Source organism: Oryctolagus cuniculus, chromosome 19 (assembly GCF_964237555.1).
Source record: "Oryctolagus cuniculus chromosome 19, mOryCun1.1, whole genome shotgun sequence".
In the NCBI taxonomy this organism is placed as follows: Eukaryota; Metazoa; Chordata; class Mammalia; order Lagomorpha; family Leporidae; genus Oryctolagus; species Oryctolagus cuniculus.
The window spans coordinates 39,519,956-39,544,652 of NC_091450.1; the positions used below are offsets into that span (position 1 = coordinate 39,519,956).

General features: G+C 51.9%; 1 protein-coding gene across 2 annotated transcripts in view; it reads right to left on the reverse strand.

Annotated features, from left to right (window-relative positions):
• Positions 1–24,697, reverse strand: part of RNF216 (ring finger protein 216) — a 138,655-nt gene that overhangs the window by 25,500 nt on the left and 88,458 nt on the right. For both annotated transcript variants that reach the window (XM_070064338.1, XM_051839048.2), the window contains one exon: positions 4,303–4,400. In XM_070064338.1, coding sequence (XP_069920439.1) covers positions 4,303–4,400 — 98 coding nt within the window. The remainder of the gene's footprint in view (positions 1–4,302; positions 4,401–24,697) is intronic.

Genomic DNA, 24,697 nt, shown 5'->3' on the forward strand with positions numbered 1-24,697 from the left:
TGAATATTACAAATTGGAAATTAGATTTTAAATACTTGATTTAAAAAGATTTATTTATTTATTTATTTGAGAGGCACAGTTACAGACAGAGAGAGAGGTCTTCCATCCACTGGCTCACTCCTAAAACAAGTGCTGGGGTTGGGCCAGGCTGAAGCCAGGAGCCAGGAGCTTCTTATGGGGCCCAATCTCTTGCATCACCTTCTACTACGTTCCCAGGCCACCAGCAGAGAGCTGAATCAGCAGTGGAGCAGCTGCCCTTATGAGATGCCAGCGCTGCAAGCACAGGCTTACCCTGCTACTACGCCACAATACTGGCCCCTAAACTATTTTGTAATGATTATATTTTCTTCCTTTTTTTCTATTTTCTTTGTCATGTGTGGTCACTGAAGTCTATTAGTTTAGTGGTCAGTGCTGGGATCAATAGATTATGAAAAGGTTGGGCCGGCGCCGCGGCTCACTAGGCTAATCCTCCGCCTAGCGGCGCCGGCACACCGGGTTCTAGTCCTGGTCGGGGCGCCGGATTCTGTCCTGGTTGCCCCTCTTCCAGGCCAGCCCTCTGCTGTGGCCAGGGAGTGCAGTGGAGGATGGCCCAGGTGCTTGGGCCCTGCACCCCATGGGAGACCAGGAAAAGCACCTGGCTCCTGGCTCCTGCCATCGGATCAGCGCGGTGCGCCGGCCGCAGCGCGCTGGCCGCGGCGGCCATTGGAGGGTGAACCAACGGCAAAAGGAAGACCTTTCTCTCTGTCTCTCTCTCTCACTGTCCACTCTGCCTGTCAAAAAAAAAAAAAAAAAAAATAGATTATGAAAAGGTAAAACAAGCAAAGAAGCTGTCATAGCTTTCACCAAGGAACTGGACAGCTCTTAACTGGTTAAGATCAAGCTTCATCGCATTGTGCCTACCATGCTTCAAACTCCCTGTGTGTGCCCCCTGCAAGTTTTCCTGATAGCTGGTAACTGCTAGGAATTCCTGATACCCTGATCTATGGAGGAAGGGTATGCTGTGGCAGAAGGCAAGAAAAGCCCCTGGAGCACCCCTTTCTAAAAACAGGGCGGACTCCTGTGGGCATCTGGCATAGTGGTTCAGATGTCACATCCCAATCTGAGTGCCTGGGTTGGAGTCCCAATTCTAGCTTCCTGCTAATATGGACCTGGGTAAGCAGCAAGTGACAGATGGCTCAAGTACTTGAGCCCTTGTCACCCATGTGAGAGACTGGGATTGAATTCTAGGCTCCTGGTTTCACCCAGGTCCACGCTTGGCTCTTGCAGGCATTCGGAGAATGAACCAGTGGATGGGAGATCTCCGTCTGTCTCTCTACCTTTAAAAAAAATAAAAGATGAAAGGCACTGATTCCCACCTCTGTTTGGCCTGTTCAGAAAAATGGGTCAGGACGGCAGCGTGTCACTCGACGTCTATTTAGGTGCTGATTAACTGCAGCTGTTGTTCCAGAGGCTGTTTCTTGCCAGAGCAAAAACTCACAGTCCACGGCAATAGGTATACAGCAACTGCCCTGGATGGAAGATGCTTTTATTTTCTGTCCAGTAACAAGAGAACAGCAGCCGCTGACAAGGACCTGGATCACCTGTTGTCTCCCAGGACCACACACTGGTCTGCTACTCAAATGACGTGCTGCTACGGTAGGGGAACAGGTGGGGGCAGCGCTCAGGATACACTAGTGCGGTCTGTGAATGCCGGGAGCGGGGAGACAAACTCCTGGAAAACACAGGAACACGTCATTTCTGCGAAGGCCGGGCGGTCGAGGCCAGGGACGTGCATCAGGGCATCCCTTGCAGGTAAGCTCATGCCGCTCCATCTTGCATCCTCTGCCATGAGGAAGAGGGCCACAGCTGGAAGGCTTTGCTGGAATTCGGAATCAACATGTACCACTTCTGGGTGCTCTGCTCCGAGTCACTCATTCATCGGTGATAGAAAGGTTACCAGGGTCAAGGAAGACTCAAGGGTGTGCCAGACCCAGATGCTGAGTGCAGGCTGTGGAAGGAACTGACAGGAGATGCAGAATGAACTCCCTCCTCGTGAGAAGCAGCCTGTGCTCCTGCCGAGTCCTGCAGTGGTTCAAACGTCCAGCCACGGGGCTGCATTCCTTGCTGGAACGTTGGGAGAGAGCCTGTTTGCTGCTCATGTGGGTTGTCCGCAGGATTTGGTGCTTGTAGGACTGAGGCCCCAATTTTCTCGTGGGCTGTAGGCTGAGAGGTGCTCCAAGCTCCAGAGGCTGCCTCATGGGCCACCTTCAAAGCCAGCAACTGGAGATCAAGTCCTGTGTTTTCTGGTCCTTCACCCACCACTGCATCTCTACAGCGGGAAGGGCTCTTGCTTTTAAAGACTGGGTCTACTCTGATCACCTAGATAACGTTTTCATATCAAGGACACCTGGAAAGCTGCTCTGTCATTCAGCGTTAACATTCACAGGTTCTAGGGTTAGGGTGTGGACATCTTTGGAAGCCATTATTTTGCCTACTGAAGCTGTAGCCTAGAGCACAGCCAAACAGACCATCAGCCTGGGTTCAAATCCCTGCTATGCCACCTACTGCTCTGTGCCTGAGCAGCCTCGTTAGTAAAATGTGGGCAATAGTACCTATGTGTGGTGAGACTTGGTGATTGCTAAATACCACAAATCGCCACCCCTACTTTATTAAAAAAAAAAAAAGATTTATTTATTTATCTGAAAGGCAGAGTTACAGAGAAGCAGAGGAAGAGAGAAAGAGAAAGAGAGGTCTTTCATCTGCTGCTTCACCCCCAAAGGGCTGCAACAGCCAGAGCTGGGCTGATCTGAAGCCAGGAGCCAGGAGTTTCCTCTGGGTCTCCCACACAGGTGCAGGGGCCCAAGCACTTGGGCCATCTTTTACTGCTTTCCCAGGCCATAGAAGAGAGCTGGATCGCAAGTGGAGCAGCTGGGACTTGAACTGGAGCCCATATAGGATGCTAGCACTGCAGGCAGCCAGTGACTTTATCTGCTACTTCACAGCACTGGTCCCCTACTTCATTTTTTTAAGCAACAGGATCCTTTCCTTACTCTTCATATCTTAGCTGGACATAAAGCCATCAGCTAAAGGCTACATATGGTGTCTGTTTTAGAGTTAGGCTTGCCTCCATGACTCAGTCTAAAGCAATGGGGCAAAACAGAAAGATATACATAATTTCCATAGCACTTAAAAAATTACAGAAGGGGAGGCCAGCACTGTGGCGTAGCGGGTAAAGCTGCCACCTGCAGTGCCGGCATCCTATATGGGCACTGGTTTGAGTCCCGGCTGCTCCACTTCTGATCCAGCTCTCTGCTATGGCCTGGGAAAGCAGTGGAAGATGGCCCAAGTCCTTGTGCCTCTGTACCTGCATGAGAAGACTGGAGGAAGCTCCTGGCTCCTGAAAGGCACAGCTCTGGCCGTTGCAGCCAGTTGGTGACTGAACCACTGAATGGAAGACTTCTCTGCTTCTCCTTTTCTGTGTAACTGTGATTTTCAAATAAATAAATCAATCTTTAAAAAAAAATTAGAGAAGCGGTTGGCACTGTGGCGCAGCAGGTTCATCTGCTGTCCATGACGCTGGCATCCCACTGAGCGCTGGTTTGAGTCCTGACTGCTCCATTTCCAATCCAGTTCTCTGCTCACGAGCCTCGCAAAGCAGAAGATGGCCCAGGTATCTGTGCCCATGCTACCTACATGGGAGACTCAGATAGAGTTCCAGAGCCCTGGTTTCAGCCTGGCCATTGTGGTCACTCAAGGAGTGAACCAGTTGATGGACGGTCTCTCATCCTCCATCTCTCTGCCTCTTGGGGTCTCTGTCACTTTGCCTTTCAAATAAACAAAAGAAGTCTTTTGCAAGTTGGAGTGCAAATGCGGCCACAAAACAGTCACACTTACGCAGACAGGAAAACCAAGCTTGGGGAATGGCGAGGCAGTGAGCTTAAAAACCCTGGATCCTCTAGTGACCTCAGGGGACACATGTGCCCACCAGCCCAGCAAGCTGGGCTGTCAGTGGAGAGCAGCAGACTCCCTAGTACCTGTCACTGCAGGGCAGTAAGTGGACACTGCAAAGCGGAAGCACTGCACCAGCTGCCTGATGGCTGTTACTGATTCCTCACTCCACGTGCGGGGGTTGGCAATTCTACTTAACGTTTCAGTCCTGCAGTGCCTTATAACAGACACACAGAATGCAAGTGCAATCTAATCGAACTAAACTGTGTTGCTTGCTTGCTTATTCAGACATAAGGAGAAGGGGATCAACGTTTATCGAATTCATCCATAGCTGGGAGAGAGCAGCCAGCAAGCCCTTTGAGCCCTGTTACTCACACAGATGTTCGGTACTTGATGTCATCCTTTTCAGCCAGCTCCTCACAGGTGAGGCCATTGTGTTCTTTCCAGAGTCCCTGACACTTCCGACAGGTTTCCTGGGAACAAAGGACAGACACAGACACGGCTCTTGGTCAGTGGACACCACACAACAGGAGCGTGAAACGAGCTCTGCTCGGCTTCAGTCCTCTTGGAGGATCCTCGCCCCCGTTAGCAGCTGTCCCTAGAGGGGAGGGAAGAGTCACCAGAAGAAAGCGCAGGACCGGTTTTTAACTCTCCTTGGATCAGAGGGCAGTGTTGCTGCCATGCCCTGACTGGACAAGTTTCTGAAATGCCACAGGCTACCTGAAAAGAACCATAGGTACAGAGACTGGGTGATGCTGGGTTTTAAACGGAGAGAGCACTGTGAACTCCCTCAGGACAGGATCTGTCTGGATCTGACCAACCCCTGTAGTACCTATGCCCTTTGAGTGTTCTGGCCCAGATACTGCTACTAAACCCAAGAGTAGTCTGGTTTAGGACCCCCAGGGGTCCCTGGGGAGACATTCCCTCAGTCACCCATCATTCATAAGCACAGATACCATCCATCATATCCTGACTTCATTTATACACATAATTTAAAAATCACATTAGGAGCCTTAATAGTTTACAAACTTTTTTCCTATGCCACATCAACAAGAACTAAAACAAATATTAATCCAACGATCACAGACATAAATGGAAGCTACTACAACCTTTGCGTATGAGGAGAAGGCGGTGCTGTCACCTGTAACGGGACCTGACCTAGTCTGGATGAGGGCGTGGGGAAGCGCAGCCGGGATCTGAGAGAGGAGTCAGCGATGACAAGATGGGTGGCGAGAGAATCACATTGCAGGCCAAGGAGCAAGCCGGGCAAGTCTGGCTCCTGTAGCTGGACTCCAGACAGTGGAAAGGCTGGCAAGGCCTGCAGGGACCGGCACACACAGGGCCCCAGAGTGCAAAATTACCAGGTTGATCTTTATCCTAAGAACACTAGGAAGCCACCAAAGGGTGCCAGGCAGGGCAGTAACACAATCAGGGTTGTGATTTTTAAAGATCCTTCTGGGTGGAGAATAGATTGGAGGATGAGCAGAGACAATGAAGTGAAGCACTGGGAAGTCAACCAGCAGAGGGACAAAGGAGGCCCGGCTGGAGCGGCGGATGAGGACATGAGGAAGGTGACTTGGGAAATGGAGGGAGCAAAACTGGCCAGCCTGGTGCCAGATGGCCCAGCCCGCAAGTGTGGGGAGGTGTCAGGGGTACAACCTGGTCTCTGGTTTGTGACGGCAGGTAACAGTGGCACCAAGATGGCTCTGGGAGCAGGGGGTGGTGATGACACAGGGACTACTGGACACCTGAGGAGACAGGAGGTCAAAGTCGGGCACATGGGAGTGGTCAGGTGAGAGACCACTGGCGATGTGCTGCATTCTATCTGCACACCAGTTCTTCAAACACCTACAGCGGAACTCCCCCCGTTAATGAGCCTTCTCTAACATGGCTGCCAGGTGACTCTAAGAAGGCACAGGCCGGTGCACAGAGCACACGCGACCAAGCAACCGCTCCTTATAGAAAAGGGGAGGGATGTTACAAAAAGGCCCCAAGTAGTGGGGCTGAGGTGCTGATGAGCTGATTGGAAAACTGCACTTTTTTTTTTTTTTAATGTTTTTGACAGGCAGAGTGGACAGTGAGAGAGAGAGAGACAGAGAGAAAGGTCTTCCTTTGCCATTGGTTCACCCTCCAATGGCAGGCGCACCGCGCTGATCCGATGGCAAGAGCCAGGTGCTTCTCCTGGTCTCCCATGGGGTGCAGGGCCCAAGCACTTGGGCCATCCTCCACTGCACTCCCTGGCCACAGCAGAGAGCTGGCCTGGAAGAGGGGCAACCGGGACAGAATCTGGCGCCCCGACCGGGACTAGAACCCGGTGTGCCGGCGCTGCAAGGCGGAGGATTAGCCTAGTGAGCCGCGGCGCCGGCCGGAAAACTGCACTTTCAATGCCACTGCTTTCACGCCATTCGTAGGTTCGTGACCAGCGTTCCATTCAGTGAAAAATCTCAATCAGTAGTTATCATCATCATCATCATCATCATTATTATTAAAAGGGTTCTTTAATTATCTGAAAGTCAGAGTTACAGAGAGAGAAGAGACAGACAGAAATCTTCCATCTACAGGTTCACTTCCCAGATAGCTCTAACAGCCAGAAGCTTCATCTGGGTCTCCCATATGGGTGGCAGGGGCTCAAACCCTTGGGCCATCTTCTGCTGTGTTTCCCAGGCCATAGCAGGGTGCTGGACTGTGAGTGCAGCAGTCGGGACATGAACTGGCGCCCATGTGGGATGCCAGCATTGCGGGCGGCAGCTTTACCTAAACGCTATGCCAACTGCAGCCCCCAGGAGTATACTTAATTATTATCCACCAAAATGTACAACAGCACAAAGCTCATTTTAAAAGCCCTAGTGTCTGACTATTCCAGGAAACCGGAGGATAAACAACAGCTGGAGAATAGATGGGCTGGTGTTTGGATTCTAACTTCAAAACAACGCTCAGCCAGCCACCCACCAGGAACAGCAGTGCAGAACAATGCACAGCATCAGGTGCTGTTTTCGCACTGGGGAGGGGCTTGGCTGTTGCTCCCGTGGGCCCTTCTTCAGAAGGGAAGCAGCCCCACTTTCCAGACAAAATGGCCTGGCCAGGCAGGAGCAGTCGAGCGTGAGGGCCTCTAGGAAGCTCTCTTGCTCGCTCTCAATATTACAGGGGCTCTCCTGGGGGCCACCGTGCGGGTTTCTTGCCAAGGCTTTCCTCACTGAAGGGTGAAGGGGCCCCAGAGACCAAACAAGCAGCATCTTGGGAAAAGACTATCTGCTAGATACTGAAACCCACAACTAAAATGGAAGGCAAGCAGACAGCAGGCTGGTGAGCGTGACCTTCAGGGTCTCTGTGTTGCTGGAAGGCTAAAACATACCCTCTCTCTTCTACAGTGTTACAGCGCCTGTTCCACCGAAGCGTCATTCTGTCTCGCAAAGCACGCTGGGCTTCGCTCCTATGCTCAATACATGCTTCAACCACACCAGGCAGGGGCAAAGCCCTCAGAGCTTCTTGACTATGACACTAAGCACAAGCACCTTTTTCAGACCAAGGTTCAGGACAAAGTCCCACAGGACCATTCTGGAAGGCAGGGCACACTTGCCAAGTAACTGCACGACTCCAGGGACAGCACAACCTGCCTATCAAACCCACTGGGTCCCCTGTGCCTTTCCCACCAGGAGGAGCCGGGGCATTCACCAGACCACAGTGCGGGCAGCGCCTTCCTTCTCAGTGAGGAGGGCACACCCTGGTCAGCCTGGCCAGCACCATCCGTGCTGCGCTCCTCAGGGAGCCTGCTGCTCTTACAGTGTCCTTCTGTCCTGAGCGCGTCTCCTCTCCATAAGAGAAAGAGAGTGCCCTTCTTTCACTGTCCTCCCAGGTGACAGGGCTGCTGGTGCCCACACTCGACGCCCCACTTGCTGGCTTTCTCCAGTGAAACCCCCAAATGCTTTCCGGGGATAAGAGAAGAGTCGCTGACTCAGCTTTAGGGCCCAGGCTATGGCCGAGCCGAATCTAACTGGGAAACCCCAGCTCTCTGCTTTGTTGTCTCAGAGGACGGTGAAACTTCAACCCCCAAAGCTCAGAAGCTAAGGGATGAAGCCGAAGCACTTGTCTACTCACAAATGCTTAGTGAACTCCAGGGACCACTAGGCTGTGGGCTTTCAAGACACCTTGGCTTCTGGTTATCGAAGTCACTGACCCAGCCTACCTCCAGGCCAAGCGACAGATGGACGCCAGCCAGAAGGTCCAGAAAGACACTAATTTTAAGATGATAAAAACAGACGAGACAGATGGCAGAAGCCTTGAGAATCAACAAAGCTCTGGCAGGTCTGGCGAGCCTGCTTTATTTCATTGAGGGAATCCATAGATGCCTACTTCTCCCATGTCATGGAAGCACACAGGAGCTGAACAAGGCCTTGCTCAGCTGGCCCCCGGGGGCTCACAGCAATCAAAAGCAGTGGGGTTTAGGGCGGCAGTGCCCACGCTGCCGGGGAGGTGGGGCAGAGAGGAAACTGGCACAACTGCAAGTCAGACAGGGATCCTTCGACTGAGACAAAGAATGAGGTGAGAATCCTGAGTAACAAGGACATCACGCAAGCCACGAAGCACTTCTCCCGCCTGGAGAGTGCCCTTCCTAGCTGTGACAGCCACCGAAGCCAAGCAGCTGACACGGAGGCCTTCAGACTAAACGTTTCCATAGTGACCAAAGGTTTTCATATTAAATACAATGATTTTAAAACATTCTCTATGTATGTCATGCAGTACATGCTATAATTTATTTAATAAGCACACATACGGCTCTACATAGCTTTCTGATTGGTGAGTAGCCCAAAGGTTGTGCACCTGCTGTTTTTGATACTGGGAAGCCAGAGAAAGGGTAGAGACAGGACAATGAGGTGTCAGGCCTGCATGTCAGAACACTCTGGTGGCCTGAAGAGGCTGAGACCACAAGCAGGAAGACAGACAAGAATCGAGTGCAGCGGCTGGTGTGGCGGTGCAGCAGCTTGGCTGACATTCGAGTGTCTGGGTTCAACCCGGCTCTGCTTCTGATCTTGCTTCCTGCTAATGTGCACTCTGGGAAGCAGGAGGTGATAGCTCTGTCACTCTGCCTTTCAAAACTAAGAAGAGAGAGAGAGAAGCAAGTGGGAGAGGTGAGAATGCGAGAGAAGCCCAGGTGTTGAGGTGTCCGACTGCGGACCCCAGAGGTGCTGGAGGAAGCACAAACGCAGATCAAGCGGTAGGCCGCTGGGCATATCTGTGAGCCGGTGGGAGGTAGACGTGAGTTTAATTCTAGACAAGCTCACTACTCCCCAGCCACTCTCCCCACATCTGTTGATATTTTTATCACTTGTACAGGCTATTTATATACGATACGCATTTGTACATGACATTTCTACCACTGTATGAGAAGCTGGGTTTTCCCCTCCAGCTCAGGTTCTAGTGAAGAACAGACGCTGCACCTACCACCCTGACGGGGCATCTCACAGGCAGCGCTCTGCACCGCGCCTACGTGGCAGCAGACTTTAAGAAGGCTGGGGACCGGAAGACGGGCATCTAGGTTGGCCTGGAGGGCTGAGCAGGAGCCAGCCAGCTATGCAGGAGAGGGAAGGAGGCCTGAAGGCTTTAGATGAAGGGAGGCAAAAACTGAGAGCCAGTGGCTGGAGCCCAAAGCGGGCAGGGAAAGCTGAGATCAGGATGACCAGGAAGCTGGACCTCCAGGGAGGTCTTCAGGATCCCTGCGCAGCTGCCGTGGGGGTGAGGTGGAGTGGGGGAGGACCTGGAGAGGAGTTTAAGGGTGGAGAGTGGGATGATCTGACTCGCATTTCCAAAGATCATTCTGGCAGCTGGTGGTCAGAAAGATGGGGGCTCACTGGGGTGCAGACCTGTGGCAACCCCCTCTTCAAACCGGGGTCAGGTAAATGACGTCTCTGGGAACCAGTCCCAGAGTCCAGATCTGATGCTGGTTTAGACTTCCCGAAAAGTCTCCCCAAATGAGGCCATAACCCACTGTCTACTTCCCGACTGAATCAGGCTGTGCCAATAAGAGCCTGACAGGGGTGAGGCCGAACTGTGGTGGGGAAAATGGCAGCGCACCCGCCTTTCTCTGTAAAGAAAAAGGGGACCACATTTTCTGATGATGCATTAGGAAGGGGCTTTAGTATTATATTTTCATTCTAAAGTAAATAGCTGTTTTGTCCTTTAAGGTGAGCTGCTCACCGCTATATCGTCAGTGTGCTGGAAGCATCCTTACAAAGGGTCCCTCCTGCTTCCTGCAGTCCCAGCCCAGGTTTCCTGTAGGATGAGTATTTATTTATTTATTTATTTAGATAGAAATGAGAGCTGCCAGTCCTGGAAAACCAACGTATCTTCCCCAAAGATGCTTTGCATATACATTTCACTCCATCTTCACAGCCATACTCTGAGGGAAGTACTGGACCATTATCCCAATATATTTCTCATGCAAATGAAAAAGTAAAGGCCAGAGAGTCAAGACTAAATTGGTTGAGGCTGCACAGCTGTGCCTGAGCCCAAATCCACGAGTTCCCACTGTCCCTACTGCATGGCAATGTTCCCACTGCCGGGGGCTCACTTGCAAGAACAGGTTATTGTTCACTGGAGGACCCGAGGGCACGAGGCTATGAGACCAGCACGGAGGTTACAATGGCATCTTGTGTAAGGAGACCACAGAGGAACAATGGAGAGGCGGCGTGTAAGCAAGCGCCAGGGTACCAGAGGCATGGACGGCCCCTGCAGCTGTGCAGGACACCCGCTCCCCTGTGCTTCCTGGAGAGCTGGGAAAGACCCGGTAAGAGGCAGGGTGGAATGGGATTAAGCCAGACGCCTGTTCTCACTGATAATGATAGGAATCTGCTAATCACAGCGCGATCTCAGACCGGACACACGCGAGGAAGTAGCTGTTCCTGCCACCTTCAGCCAGTTGCCTGTCTGGCGCAGCAGCAGAAGGAAGAGTATTTTTAGACTTCTATTACACACATAAACAGACAGGCTCAGTGTGAGCTCTCCATGCCAGGCCTGGATCTCAATGACTCAGCCACTCCCTCCTCCAGTCTTGGATCCTTCCTTGTAAACACTTGTCAGTTACTCCTCAGAGGTGGCCAGGCCCAGGAATATTAAGATTTCTCAACAACACTGCTGGAGACTAGCACACCTCCAAGGTGTCCTGGGTCAAGGCTTTGTTCAGAGAGAGAACGGTAAAGGAGATGATTTCTGCACTGGAAGGAGTGAGAACTCTCTTACTTCCTCACCCCCACCCCTTTGAACCAACACCACGCTTTCCGTGCTCTGATCTCTGCAAAGGACTTGGTGCGTAAAAGGAAATCTTTGTCCTTGTAGAGGTGACCTTCAGGCTGTACAAACCCACAAACTACTGCATACTCTGACAACGAAGTGCGTCCTGGGAGTGTGCACACAACACTGGTTTGTCCAGGGAGGCCTGGTACAGAGGTGGTGTTTCAGCTTGACCCTGAAGGCAGCGTGGCAGAAGTGTTCCATGCTGAGAAGTGCAAGTGAACGGTGGCACGATCTGGCCAGCAGAGAGAAGGGAGCTCAGAGAGCTAGCTCACGGTGGGCTTATGCAGCCAGCATCCCATTCTGGCAGAGCTGGCCCCGACAGCGTCCACACCCACGGTACCCTCCATGGCCTCCTCTGGCAGTGCCTGCTCGTCAGTTCTCATTTCAACTACCGGGGGCTCTGGATAATCCAACTGACCAGGGCAGAGGCTGGCCCTCTCTCAGGGGCTGCCAGAGCAGCTGGTGGGCGCCCCAGCACAGCGCTTCCATGGGTGTCTTGTGACGATGTGGTTACGCCACATCTCTCTCCCCTAAGGAGCCAGGCAGACTATGCCCTGCTGAGCACTACAGACAGGCCTGTCATCTGTTCATACAAATGTTTTACCCTTGAGTGTCTGTTACGTGTCCCATGGGGATGTCCTGGTGGATAAACAGCAGGATTCCTGACCTCAAGGAGCTTATGCTCCGCCTCACCATGATTCAGTAAAGTCTGGATTTCCGGGGCCACCCAATACCTGTGATCCACACAAGGGGCTGAGTATGTAACAAATGATAGAGGGACAAAGGCTGACAGACACAGCATGTTTCTCTCCGTGCAAAGAGAGCCCTACCCTATTTTGGGACTTTCGCATTTCACATGGGAAAAAGGTGAATAAAACCCTTCAGTATACCCACTTCCCCTCAAAAAGAACATTATTTCTTCCCTACCAAGTTTTCATATTTATACTTATGCAAAGTAGTTTTCACAAGATGAAGTTATGCAAGACACTCTGAGTGAGGTTAGTTCCTTAGTCTAAGCCTTGAGCACATGAGTTCTGGCTTTTTCACTGTGCCTCTGCAGCTTGCCTGGTGATTTCACTGCAAACAGCAGTTACTACGTCCATGACCAAACGCTCCCAGGAGCACGAGAAAGCGCTGCATGTATTTCAAAGCGTGGAGACGGAGCTCATTGACTACAAACCGTGGCCCTGCAAATACGCTTCTCAGAGACCCTCTGGTTTGGAGGAATCAGGATCGAGAAACCACAGTCTCCCAGGTGCTGCCTGGGGGCCCTCTCAGGGCAGAGGGAGGACAGTCTCAGCGCTGCTGACAGACCCCTGTTCCCTCTACACCCTGGGAACAAGACAGTCTAGCCTGCCTGGCCCAGCTCTTGCAGGACAAGCAGTATTTCAATCTGCACTGTGTAATGGTACATTACAGTTACCCAGTATGTCTGTCTAAGAAGCCAAGCTCTCCACACAGGAGACTTCTCTCCTTCCCTACGAATAAATCATCCCTAGGAGGCAAGAGAACTATATTATTTCTAAAGCAGAAATTCACACTAGGGCGTGGCCAGGAAACAGCTCTGAAAACCCCTACAAAGACCAACACACTCTCTAGCCTTGAGGAAGGGGTTTTCTGGGGACAATTTCGTATTGTTCTCAAATATTTTCTGATTTCTCAAGCACACATAAACATACTGTGATGTGTGCTCCGGACCCTACTGTTTCTATGTACAGAAGCAGGTTCTGAGAGATTAGGGAGACCAGCCTTTCTTCCTCTGAAATCCATTAGGATTAGGTGGCAAATTCCAGCAGGCGGCTTAAAACGAGGTTTCTGTGACAATGCTGCCCCCTAGGGGTGCCCTGATCTAGGTGCACGAAAGCCAGCCTCACCGTGACCACAGCTGTCTGCTTTTTACAAGACTTCTAAGGCAACAGGTAGTTTTTCTGGAATAAACACTGGCTCAATTTTACCTTCAAAAGAATTTTACCTTCAAAAGAACTACAAGCAGAAATACCAATTCCTTTGTAGCAGTTACTCAAATACTGACGACTATTTCTTTGGATGCCTTAACAAAACCAGGGGACTATACCAACACCTCAGCAATGTCAGGATGTGGGAATTTATAGAACAGTCCAAAGGCAGGTATTGAATTCCTAGTAGAGATTCAGTCCTGCTCCAGGCACTGCAAAGTAACATGAACAAAGCAAAGCCCCACTGTCCTGGAAGTTACAGTGGAGGATAAGGGACTCTGATGCGTTACGTAAGCAAAACACAGAGACAGGATTCCACGAGCTCAGGAGGGAAATGCAGAGAGGAAGAGTGTGGGTTCACTCCTCAAATGGCCGCCACGGCCGGAGCTGCGCCAATCCGAAGCCAGGAGCCAGGTGCTTCCTCCTTGTTTCCCATGCAGGTGCAGGGCCCAAGGACTTGGGCCATCCTCCACTGCACTCCCAGGCCACAGCAGAGAGCTGGATGGGAAGAGGAGCAGCTGGGACTAGAACTGGCGCCGCAGGCGGAGGATTAACCTACTGCGCCATAGCGCTGGCCCCCTGACTGGTAGATTTATTATTTTTTGTTTGACAGGCAGAGTGGACAGTGAGAGAGAGAGACAGAGAGAAAGGTCTTCCTTTTGCCGTTGGTTCACCCTCCAATGGCCGCTGCGGCTGGCGCGCTGCGGCCAGCGCACCACGCTGATCCGATGGCAGGAGCCAGGTGCTTCTCCTGGTCTCCCATGGGGTGCAGGGCCCAAGCACTTGGGCCATCCTCCACTGCACTCCTGGGCCACAGCAGAGAGCTGGCCTGGAAGAGGGGCAACCGGGACAGAATCCGGGGCCCCGACCGGGACTAGAACCCGGTGTGCCGGCGCCGCAAGGCGGAGGATTAGCCTAGTGAGGCGCGGTGCTGGTGGATTTTTTAAAACTAGAACAAAAAATTAGAGTGCATCTGTGTATCAAGTATTTGCTTTGTACAGCCCTTATTTCAGTTAGAAACACATATTTACCTATAAAGACTGGCTTTATGGTAATTTCTACTTTTTTCTATATAGGTTGCAGATTAAAACATTTTAATTTATTAACTTGAGATTCACTCACTGATTCAAAAACCAGGAAGTAGGTGGCTAGCGTCATGGGTGCTGAGGGTTGAACCACTACTTTCAACACTGGCATCGCATACTGGAGTGTTGGTTAGGGCTATTCCACTTCCAATCCAGTTTCTGCTGCTGTGCCTGGGAAGGCAGTGGCTAATGGCTGAAGTGCCAGGTCCCCCACCACTCACGTGGGAGACCAGGATACAGTTCCTGGTTCCTGGCTTCCACCTGGCTTTTGCGGCTGTTTAAGGAGTGAACCAAAGGATAGGGATATCTCTTTCTCTGTCTCTCCCTTTCTGTCACAAAGTTAAAAAAAATTCAGAAAGTTTCTTTTAAATAGCATCAGAGGTCCCTTGTCATGACAAGAACTGGGCCCCATTTCCAGTTACTCTAGAGGTAACAATGTGCAATCTTCGCCAGGGCGTAGGAGCAGGGCCACATACACGACACAAGAGATCTAACCACAGATCATTTCCAGCTGTCAAAAATAAATACCGCGACACCTTGGACACAGGCAAGCCCAGGCAGGCCATGCCTCTGTGCATTGCCTGGGTTACCCCACCCCCTGCTTGCCAGCTGGGAATCTTGGCTTGGTGGCAGCAGTAGTCAGCAAACACAGCTCTTTGCTGCTTGGCCTCCACTGTCACAGGCCCTGGAGGAGCTGCGGTGTCAGGAAGAAAGCTGGGGCGAGGCCACCTTAGCCCTTCTTCCCTGGCCCAGGCTGACAAGGGCTGGACCAGGCAGCAGTGAGGAGCCACTCAGGTCTGCACAGAGGGGGAGGAGGAGGAGGAGGAAGTGGAGAGTTTACCCACAGGTCTCTTGTGGCAGTGCTGGTTCTAGGAGACAGGTTTAGCAGGTAATTTGGCTTCAATAATTCAGGGCATTTCATAAAGTTGGCAGTGGGAATTCATTTCCTCAGGGTCAGAAGGATTGCATCTGCTGGTGGGCATTCGGGACACCTCACAAAAGTTTATAACCCAGGCTTTTTTTTTTCCCCAAAGATATATTTGTTTGAAAGGCAGTGCATGGTGATGGTGGGCACAGAGTATCTCATCTATGGGTTCACTTCCCAAATTATACTAAGAGCCAGCTTCAGGCTGAAACCAGAAGCTCCACCCTGGTCTCCCTACATGGGTGGCAGGGGCCCAAACACTTGGGCCATCATCTGCTGCCTTCCCAGGCACATCAGCAGGAAGCTGGGTTGGAAGTGACACAGCTGGGACTTCAGCAGTCTATTCTTTCAGGAGGCAACTTGGAGCCACCCTCCCAGGAGACTTCTGTCCCAGGAGTGGGGTCCCTATGTAAATACTTAAAATGGAATGAGAAACTACTCCAAAAGAGGTATGGATTAATAGTGTGGGGGGGGGGGGGCAGTGTTGTGGCACAGCGAGTTAAGCTGCCACCTGCCACACCAGACACTGGCATCCCACGAGTGCTGGTTCAAGTCCTGGATCCAGTTTCTGGCTAACGTGTCTGGGGAAAACGGCGAAAGATGGCCCAAGTGCTTGGGCCACTGCCACCCATGTGGGAGACGCAGATGGAGTTCCAAGCTCCTGGTTTCCACCGGTCTAGCCCTCATGTTGCTGCCATCTGGGGAGTGAACTAGCAGAAAGAGAAATAGAGAGAGAGAGAGAGAGAGAGAGAGAGAGAGAGAGAGAAAGAGAAATAGAAAGAGACAGAGAGAGAGAAAGGAGGGAGGGAGGGAGATTTTCCCTTTACTGGTTCATTCCCTGAATGGTAACAACAGCCAGGACTGGGCCAGGTCAAAGCCAGGAGCATCTCCCAGGTCTCTGGGATAGCAGGGGTCCAACCACTTGCATCACTTTTTTCTGTTTTCCCAGGCCATTACCAGAGTGGAGCAGCAGGGACACAAACCAGCGCCCATACAAGATGCCAGCGTCACAGGTAGAGGCCTAACTTGCTGTGCCAATGCCAGCCCCAGGAAAAAATTTCTTCAAGAAGTTGCTAAAAGCACCAATTCCAAAAACAAACAACTGAATCAGGTAGTTTTATCCTAAAGGGGTAGGGAGAATGTCTAGACAAAAGTACAGACATGTGAAACACGAGAAAAGGTATTATTATTATTTTTTAAAGATTTATTTTACTTGAAAGAGTTACACAGGGAGAGGAAAGGCAGAGAGAGGCAGAGAGAGAGACAGACAGACAGACAGACAGACAGAGACAGACAAGAGGTCTTCCATCCGATGGTTCACTCCTGAATTGGCTAGAGCTGCACTGATCCGAAGCTAGGAGCCAGGAGCCTCCTCCAGGTCTCCCACGCAGGTGCAAGGGCCCAGGGACTCGGGCCTTCTTCTATCAATTTCCCAGGCCACAGCAGAGAGCTGGACAGGAAATGGAGCAGCCGGGCCTTGAACTGGCGCCCACATGGGATGCCTGTGCCCCAGGCCAGGGTATTAACCCACTGTGCCACAGCGCCAGCCCCGAGGAAAAGGTATTAAAACAAAAATGAGATTAACAAATATCTAGGGTGTACTGGGAACTGTTACAAATTAGGAAGTAGGGGCAGGCACTGTGGTGCAGACGGTAAAGTTTCCACTTGGGACCAATCCACATGAGAGTTCTAGTTCATAGTCTGGCTGATCTACTTCTGATCCAGCTCCCTGCCGATGTACCTTGGGAGGAAGCAGAGGATGGCTCAAGTGCTTGGGCTCTTGCCACTCACATGGGACACCCAGATGGAGTTCTGGGTTCCTGGTTTTGGCCTGGTCCAGCCCTGGCTGTTGTGGGCATTTGGGAAATGAACCAACAGATAAAAGATCTCTCTTTGCCTTCTAAGTAGATGAAAAATAAACATAAAAAAACCAGTAAGTAAAGAATAAGAAACATGATGGAGGGGCTGTGGCTGTGGCAAAGCAGGTTAAACTGTGGCCTGAAGCACCAACATCCCATATGGTTGCCAGTTTAAGTCCCGGTTACTTTACTTCCGATGCAGCTCCCTCCTAATGTGCCTGGGACAGCAGCAGCTGATGGCCCAATCCGTGGGCCTTTGTACTCATATGGGAGATCCAGAAGAAGCTCCTGGCTTCTGGCTTCAGCCTGGGTCATTGCAGCCATTCAGGGAGTGAACCAGTAGATGGAAGATCTCTGTTTCTCCCTCTCTAACTGTGCCTTTCAAATAAATAAAATAAATCTTTAACAAAAAAAGAAAAAGAAACGCAATGGAGCAATGGGCTAATGATATGAGCAGGCAAGCCACAGAAGGTGACCTTGAATTCAGAGTTTAACACCCAGCACGTTGTAGTGTCGGTCGCTGTCAAGGACTGCTGAGGCTGTGGGTGGAGCTGGACAGTGTCAGCCACTTGCCTGCTTTCCCAGGGAAACTGAGACCAGGGCCAGGAGGAGGTGATGCAAGGTATCTGGGGAAGATGGCTCTCCAATGAGCACTGGAAAAGCAGCGTTCACGTGAAGCGACACAGACCTCAAAAATGGGATGATGAATAGAACTTGACGTGTACAGCATATCACTGAACTGAGTGAGAACCACACGTGCACGTTCCCCGTCTGCCTGACACACAGGCATCCTAGGACACACACCGGGGGGAGGAGGGCACGAGAGGGGACTGCTGCAGGGCAGAGAGGACTCACACATCTGTGGGCCTGGGGTTGTGGCCTCCACCTCGAGATTGGACACCCTGCTCCTAGCTCCTGGACTCAGAAACCACTATCGCCCCCGTCTGCCTAAGGATTTATAAACACGGGGGCCGGCACCATGAGGTAGTGGGTAAAGTCACTGCCTGCAGTGCTGGCATCCCACATGGTGCCAGTTTGAGTCCCAGCTGTTCCACCTCCGATCCAGCTCCCTGCTAATGCGCCTGGCAAGTAGCAGTGGATGGCCCAAGCCCCTGGGCCCCTGCAACCATGTGAGCGATTTGGAAGAAGCTCCTTGCTCCTAATTTCAGCCTGGCCTAGTTCTGGCCATTGAAGCCATTTGGGGAGTGAACCAGTGGATTCAAGACTTCTCTCTCTCTCTCTCTCTCTCTCTGTAACTTTGCCTTTCAAATAGATAATAAATCTTAAAAAGTGTGTAACTCTGGGTTAACTTCCATGCACTTGTAAAGGAGAAGGCAGAGCAGTCCCCAAGGGGAGGAGCACAAGAGTGGGAGCGGGCTGTCATGAGTGTTTCCATTCTGGTCAGGTGAGGGATGGTTCCACGGTCTTCCTCTAACGATGACTCCATTTTAGAGCACCATGGAAAAACCCCTCTGGACAGCTGAAAATCAAAGTAAGACCTAGCACACACTCAGAGAGAAGGGCACCACTAACTAAGATCCTGTGGGATCTGTAGTCCAGTACAAGTGGGTCTGTGTTTCTTGGACAGTCATACAGATATCAGGACTTTCCACTTCTCAGCCATTTGGGACAGACTGCTTAGTGTGTACTGTCCATGACTGAACTCCGTTCTGATGACTCAGGGTATGGTCATGGTGTCACCAACCCTGGGGAAACCTTGGGGCCCACTGGCAGCGCTGAGGGCAGTGGTTCCCATCCTGAATTTTCTCAGGCTGCTGGGCCTTTGGAGGCCTCATGCCTGTTCCAGTCCAGCCATGTCTGTTCCTGCACTCAGATGGCCTGTTGCAGCTGCTGTTTCTAAGGCTGGCTTGTGCACACGCTTTTCCTCTCTGCTGAGGATTGGACACCCAGACGGACACCCAGACAACGAAACCTTTTAGAACTGGGTCTAAAATGAGATCAGACTGACCTGAAAGCAAACCAAGGGCTCACCTTGCAGAAAGGGCAGGGGGGACTGTGATGTTAACTTTCTGGATGCTTCCAATGCTCTCCAGATCAGCTCCTGCTATCAGGGTAGAGCGGAGGATGAAAAAGGCAACAACAGGGAAATGTTCCTCTCAAACACGCGCCTGCTGCAGAGTGAGCTCTGGCTTGGCCTTGCTGTGCCTTTTCCACCCTGCTCAGCCTCACCTGTTGGGCCAACACACCACGGGGAGAGTGGGGGTCACTGACACATTCATGTGGCTGCAGGGACGCCAGTCCCCTCACCTCGTGGGACAGATGATCTTGGCGTGAATCTCGCAGCCCAGAGAGAGGACCGTTCAGACCAACACCAGTCTCCAGCTGGGGTGGAAGAAAAACATGTGGACAGTTTCCCCTGTTCCCAGGTGAGAAGCCCTTCACCTATGAGGACACGGTCCATCAGTTCTTATCAAACTTCTTCTCACAAACCCCAACCAGGAGGCTGGACAGTGGGAGACGGGTATTCAAGCCTTCTTAAAGTTGGTCCCAACCGCCATTAGGCTCACCCTAATTTTTTAGGGTGCATGGTTTGTGGGTAGTTGTCAGTGTGTTTTTAAGAGGTACCTTGTTGAAACAACAGAAAACCTCAAGATACTGAGGCTTAGAAAGGAAGACATCAGAGATGCGGGAGGCCGTCTGATCAGGACACCACACGCTCTAATGGGGCCAGCGAGCTTCCCTCACCCGATGAGGCACAGAGTCACCCGATGTCCCCGACAGGGACACGCGAGCAGCCACAGATCACGGGAACAGTAGCTTCGCGAGGGTTCTACTACAGTGATCTCAGTGGCTCACCTTTTCAAGATGGGAAACATCTGTCACCAGCTCCCAGAACTGAGGTATTCTTGGAGAAAACACCAGAGGGTTCACGCTTTTACTTCATGTGGTGAATGTGGGGAGGTGTGGTCTGAGACGTCTGTTAGACTGCAGACCCACAGGCACACAGTCCCCGAGCTCAGGGAGTCAGGGTGCAGTGTCAGGCAGGAAACAGACATGGAAGGCTGTAGGCCAGGATGAGATCAGAGCGGCACTCTGCATACAAAGAGGGGGAACCACGGAACCTTTTTAAGGTCCTAGAAAGTGCTTGGAGAACATTTGGAGAGATGTAAATCAAAGAGGGGAAAACGGACAGGAACCAGGGACCAGCAATCTCCATCTCTCAGGATGGTTAATACGAGCCCCTCTCTGCCCTGCAGAGTGATGTCTCTGGTGAAATCTTATAAAATCTGATACAGAATTTCTGTCATTTTTATAGTTGTAGAGTGAGACAAATCCAAAGCTTTGCTGATGCTGGGCTTCCTGGAACCTAAGACAGAAGTAACGGACTTCGCTGTGGCCCCATCCAGCCACCAGGGAACACTCCAAAAGGCCTGGCTGGGATCTGTAACTACCGATAGCTAGAACTGCAACAGTCACTGAAGGTAACACTACCAGTCAGCAGTGGCTCAGTTACAACCCAAGAAAAGGAAGCCGTGGGCGGACATCCAACTGGGGTCAACACTGCCTTTCCAGCAGGACTGGGCTTCTGCTGGCATCTACGCCAGTCTGCTATGGACAGAAAAACAGCTTCCAGACGGTGGCAAAACTGGGAGGTACAGTTCACACAACCACTTCTGATACCGAGACTGGCTAATGTTTTCTGGAAAACCTGGAAAGAGGAGAACAAGTTCTGGAAGAAGGGTAGGATGGGGTGGCGGTGGTAACAGCCCAGGACTGCGTGAGAGCTGGACTTCCTCCAGTAGGTGGATTCTCCCCAGGCCTCCAGACAGGCTAAACCCGCTCGGACAGCCTCCTCCTCCTCCTTCCCACCAATCTGCATCCTGCTCCTTCTCCAGGGACAATCTTGCCCCTTCCAATGGCCTGCCCCAGCAGGCAGCCAACACGGGCCCCTTTCCTCATTAAATCGGCTGTTCTTTCCCCTTGCACGTGGCCCCTCACTCTCGGGCTCTGTGGAAACGAGCAGTCTTTGCCCCCCCCCCCCCCCCCCGCTTCCTGTTCGCTGAGACAGGCACGCCGCGTTTTATTGGAGATGTTTTTGCCTGCCATGCTGGGTAAATACACTAGCCCTAAGGACGACATCTAGAAGGCTACTTTGAAGAAATTCCCTTTTTCTTTTTTACAGCAATACTTTCTGGGCTTAGTTTCACAGCTGTGCTTCTGGGCTGGTGTCTGGAGAGTCCCAGTGGATTTCCCTCCATTTTAGCTTTACAGCTCTCCCGCTCTCCCCAGCACCTTCTGAAAGGAATAAAGACAGAACAGCCTCTCCAGAATGAGATTAACAGGCAGGCTCCTGGGTCACTTCCTGGACCCTACCCTGGTAGGTGTGGTGCCGGCACTGAATGTGGACGACACGAGGTGGTCCAATGTCGCCTCCACATCTCCTGTCTCCGTGTTTAGCTCCCTCACAGGGCCACAGCAGCATGGCTGATGGCCTTGTGGCTGCTCTGCTTCACTTCCATGTACAGTCCTGGGTGTGAGAGGCACTTTCACAAAGTCTGCAGCAAATACAACTAAAAGTTTGCAGGGGCTTTCAACTTTCATGTTTGCCAGGTGGGCACGAACAAAACACAAAACAAGGTAGATACCTTTCCAAGAAAATGAAATTAACTGGAAAAAAAATCCAAAGGTAGAGCAACCACAAGACTGTAGCCAGTGTCAGTCTTTGGAATCTTGTGATCCTGGGCTGCCATCACCTGGGCCAGTTCAAGCACCCTTTTGCAACCCTTCACAGATGGGACTCGGCGAGTGAGCTGGCCTGTCTGGGCAAGTGGCTTCCTGGCTGGCAGCTTTTCACTCTGTTCCTCCTCTCCAATGAAATGTGACCAGTGGGAAGCCTCTCTTGGAGGAAGGAAACATGAGGTCAGAGGAAGAATGAACAGGCAACCCAGGGAAGTAAGAAATGCAGGTTTGGGAGGTGATGGAGAGTGGCTCCAACAACAAAGGACATGGAACAAACAGTAGGGGACACAACAACCCTGCCCATGCCCACCCTGTCACCACCCCAGGTCACGTGCACCAGCAATTCCATTATAGTGTAAGTGTCGTCCAACACTGCTTGGTTAGTACACCACCGTCTGACACCTGCAGACACTGTGGCTCTTAATCCTTACACGCCCGCACGGATCTTGTAGCATGGCACAAATTAGTCCTCTCCCGGAGTGTGAGCAGCCTAAGAGGAAACTTTTAGTTGTGTGGGACGCACTCTATAAAGGACATCACAGAACATTTTAACTCTCTCCAGGACCTGGTCCTTCGCTACTCCAAGGACCAGTAGGCCCGTCTCCACCTGGGAACGTCAGAGAGACGTGGCACATCCTGCTCCACTTGGGACCCACATCAGAAGGGCACTCTGACAGGGCCTCCGTGTGATTCCCACTCACTGCAAAGTGCGAGAAACCCTGACCTCTCTTTGACAGGTCTCGGTTCTACTCATCCTTTGATGTCTCTACTGAAAAAGAAAAGACCAGACAGGCTGGGTTCCTTTGTGCGGTTGTTGCTATTGGCGAGTGCAGGGAAGCTGACACATTCATTATCCTCTCTTTTCAGCATGGTTCACTCAACTCTCCTGAGATCAAGTGAGAGATGATCAACAGACCTAACACTTCGAGAAACGTGCTGGAAACCACGGTGGAAGGACTGCTCACATTTGTGAGTCAGGACCTAAGCTTTCTAGCAAATGCTGCCATTGGACAGGAGAGCGTGGGCACTGCATCCTGGGGGACACTCACAGGATGGTCAGGACTAGGGATCAACTGTTTCTGTGGGGCACACAGGCCTGGCCGCAGTCACTGCTGCTCGGCTACAGAGGATGACCCAGGAATGCAGGACTCCTCTGCTGCTGCGCTGAGAAGCCACCAAGAAGACACGCGCAGGATCAGGGGAGGGGGCTTAAAGGGACTGGTGAAGACAAACTGTCCCTTTTCTCTTTTTCCTCATTACTGGACTTAAATTTTGGGTAGATACTCAAGTATCAAACAAAGCTGGGTGATCGCAGCATTTCCAAGAAGGGTTTATATGAAAGAGAAATCAGCCGATGGGGCACCCCTACTCTACCTGTCAAATGAAAAAAAGACAGGAAAGAAAGACAGGAAAGACAGAAAGAAAGACAGAAAGACAGAAAGAAAGAAGTCAGGTCCCATGGCGCTCTGCGTGTTCAGAGGACTGGAAGTTGAATCAGGGAGGGCCATACAAAGGATGGAGTCTGGCTGAGTCTTGAAGGCTGAAGACAAGTCCTCCAGGAAAGGGGAAGGCTGAGCAAACAGAAGGGCAGAGAGGTGATAAAGCCTGACTGGCGCAGAAGCCGGGAGGAGCCCGGGGAGGCCATGTGCAAGGTAGCCCACGGAGCATGCAGAGGGCAACAGGGAGCGGCTGACGCACTGGAACAGAAGAGAGCAGGCGAAGCCCCTCCTATGGAAGCTGGGACTGGAAGGGGGACGCCAGGCGGAGGCATGTTTGGAGCTCCTGGCCATTGCATGTAATGCTCTGGGTTCTGTGGCCTGACCTCAGTGGGTCCCCCGTCAGGAAAAGTACCACCTTTCCTGGGTTTTCCCCCGGGAGCTGCAATGTGTAGACACATGAGATGGTGTGTACCTACCCTCCAGCACCTCAGGGTGAGGCAGGGACACACAGTAACAGTGTGGGCATTCTTCCCACCCAATCTGGACCCCGCCCTCTCCCCCCCACGAGACCACTGTGCTCTCTACAACACTGAAGCCCCACTTGCGGGCAGTGTGCTTCTGTCACCAGCACCATCCTTTGTGGGGCAGTTACTGAGACCCTTCTATGGAGCCATCGCCTCCTTCAACTCAGACACCAGGGTCAGACACGAAGCTGGCACTGGGCTCGTGGAGGGGAACCGCCTTTCCTGGGGCATGCACACATGCGGGAGAGCAGCAGGACTCAGTGCTACTTCTACCAAGTCTCCCTTCTTCCATACAGACTCCTTTCCTTTCTCTCCAGCAAGATACCTTCAGATTGTACGCAAACTTTAGCACAGCTGCAAAAACTAGGTACGATCAGAACCTAGGCAAGCCCTGTGAGCCCAAACAGAACTCCTAGCAACACCTGCAGTGCGTGCTCAGGCCTGAGCCACGCCCTGCTTCCCCATCACGGCTAGTCTACACGTCGTGTCTCTAGCGTCTGCAGTCCCGTCTGCCTAGCTCTGTGTCCACTGCCACTCCTGTGCGGCTCTTGGAACACACGCCTCTGAGTGCCCGGAGAAGCCGTAGGGGACAATATGCACGTAGACCAGTGAAAAGTAGCTAAGCCAGGAAAAGCTGGTCCCACCTGAGTCCCGAGTTCCTCTTCCTAGGGAAGACGAGTGGCATTTCCAGCCCGACAGGGAGAACACAAGACTCCCATGTACACTGTCCAGTACGGGCCACGGCACACAGAAAAGCCACTGGCCTCAGTCTCCAGGCACTTCCCCTCCAGCCATTGTCCCACACTACTATTCTGGGCTGACCCTGGGCTTACGACCAGGTGTGAGTCCAGCTGGGTGTCCAAAATGGGGCCAGTGAATGCGGATATAACCTCATTTATGACCTGTCATTTCCTGCAGGTAGGGGTTACTGTTCCTTAAACACAAAGAAAACCACAACAAAACCACCCTATGAAATGCCCTTCTGAGGAACGAGT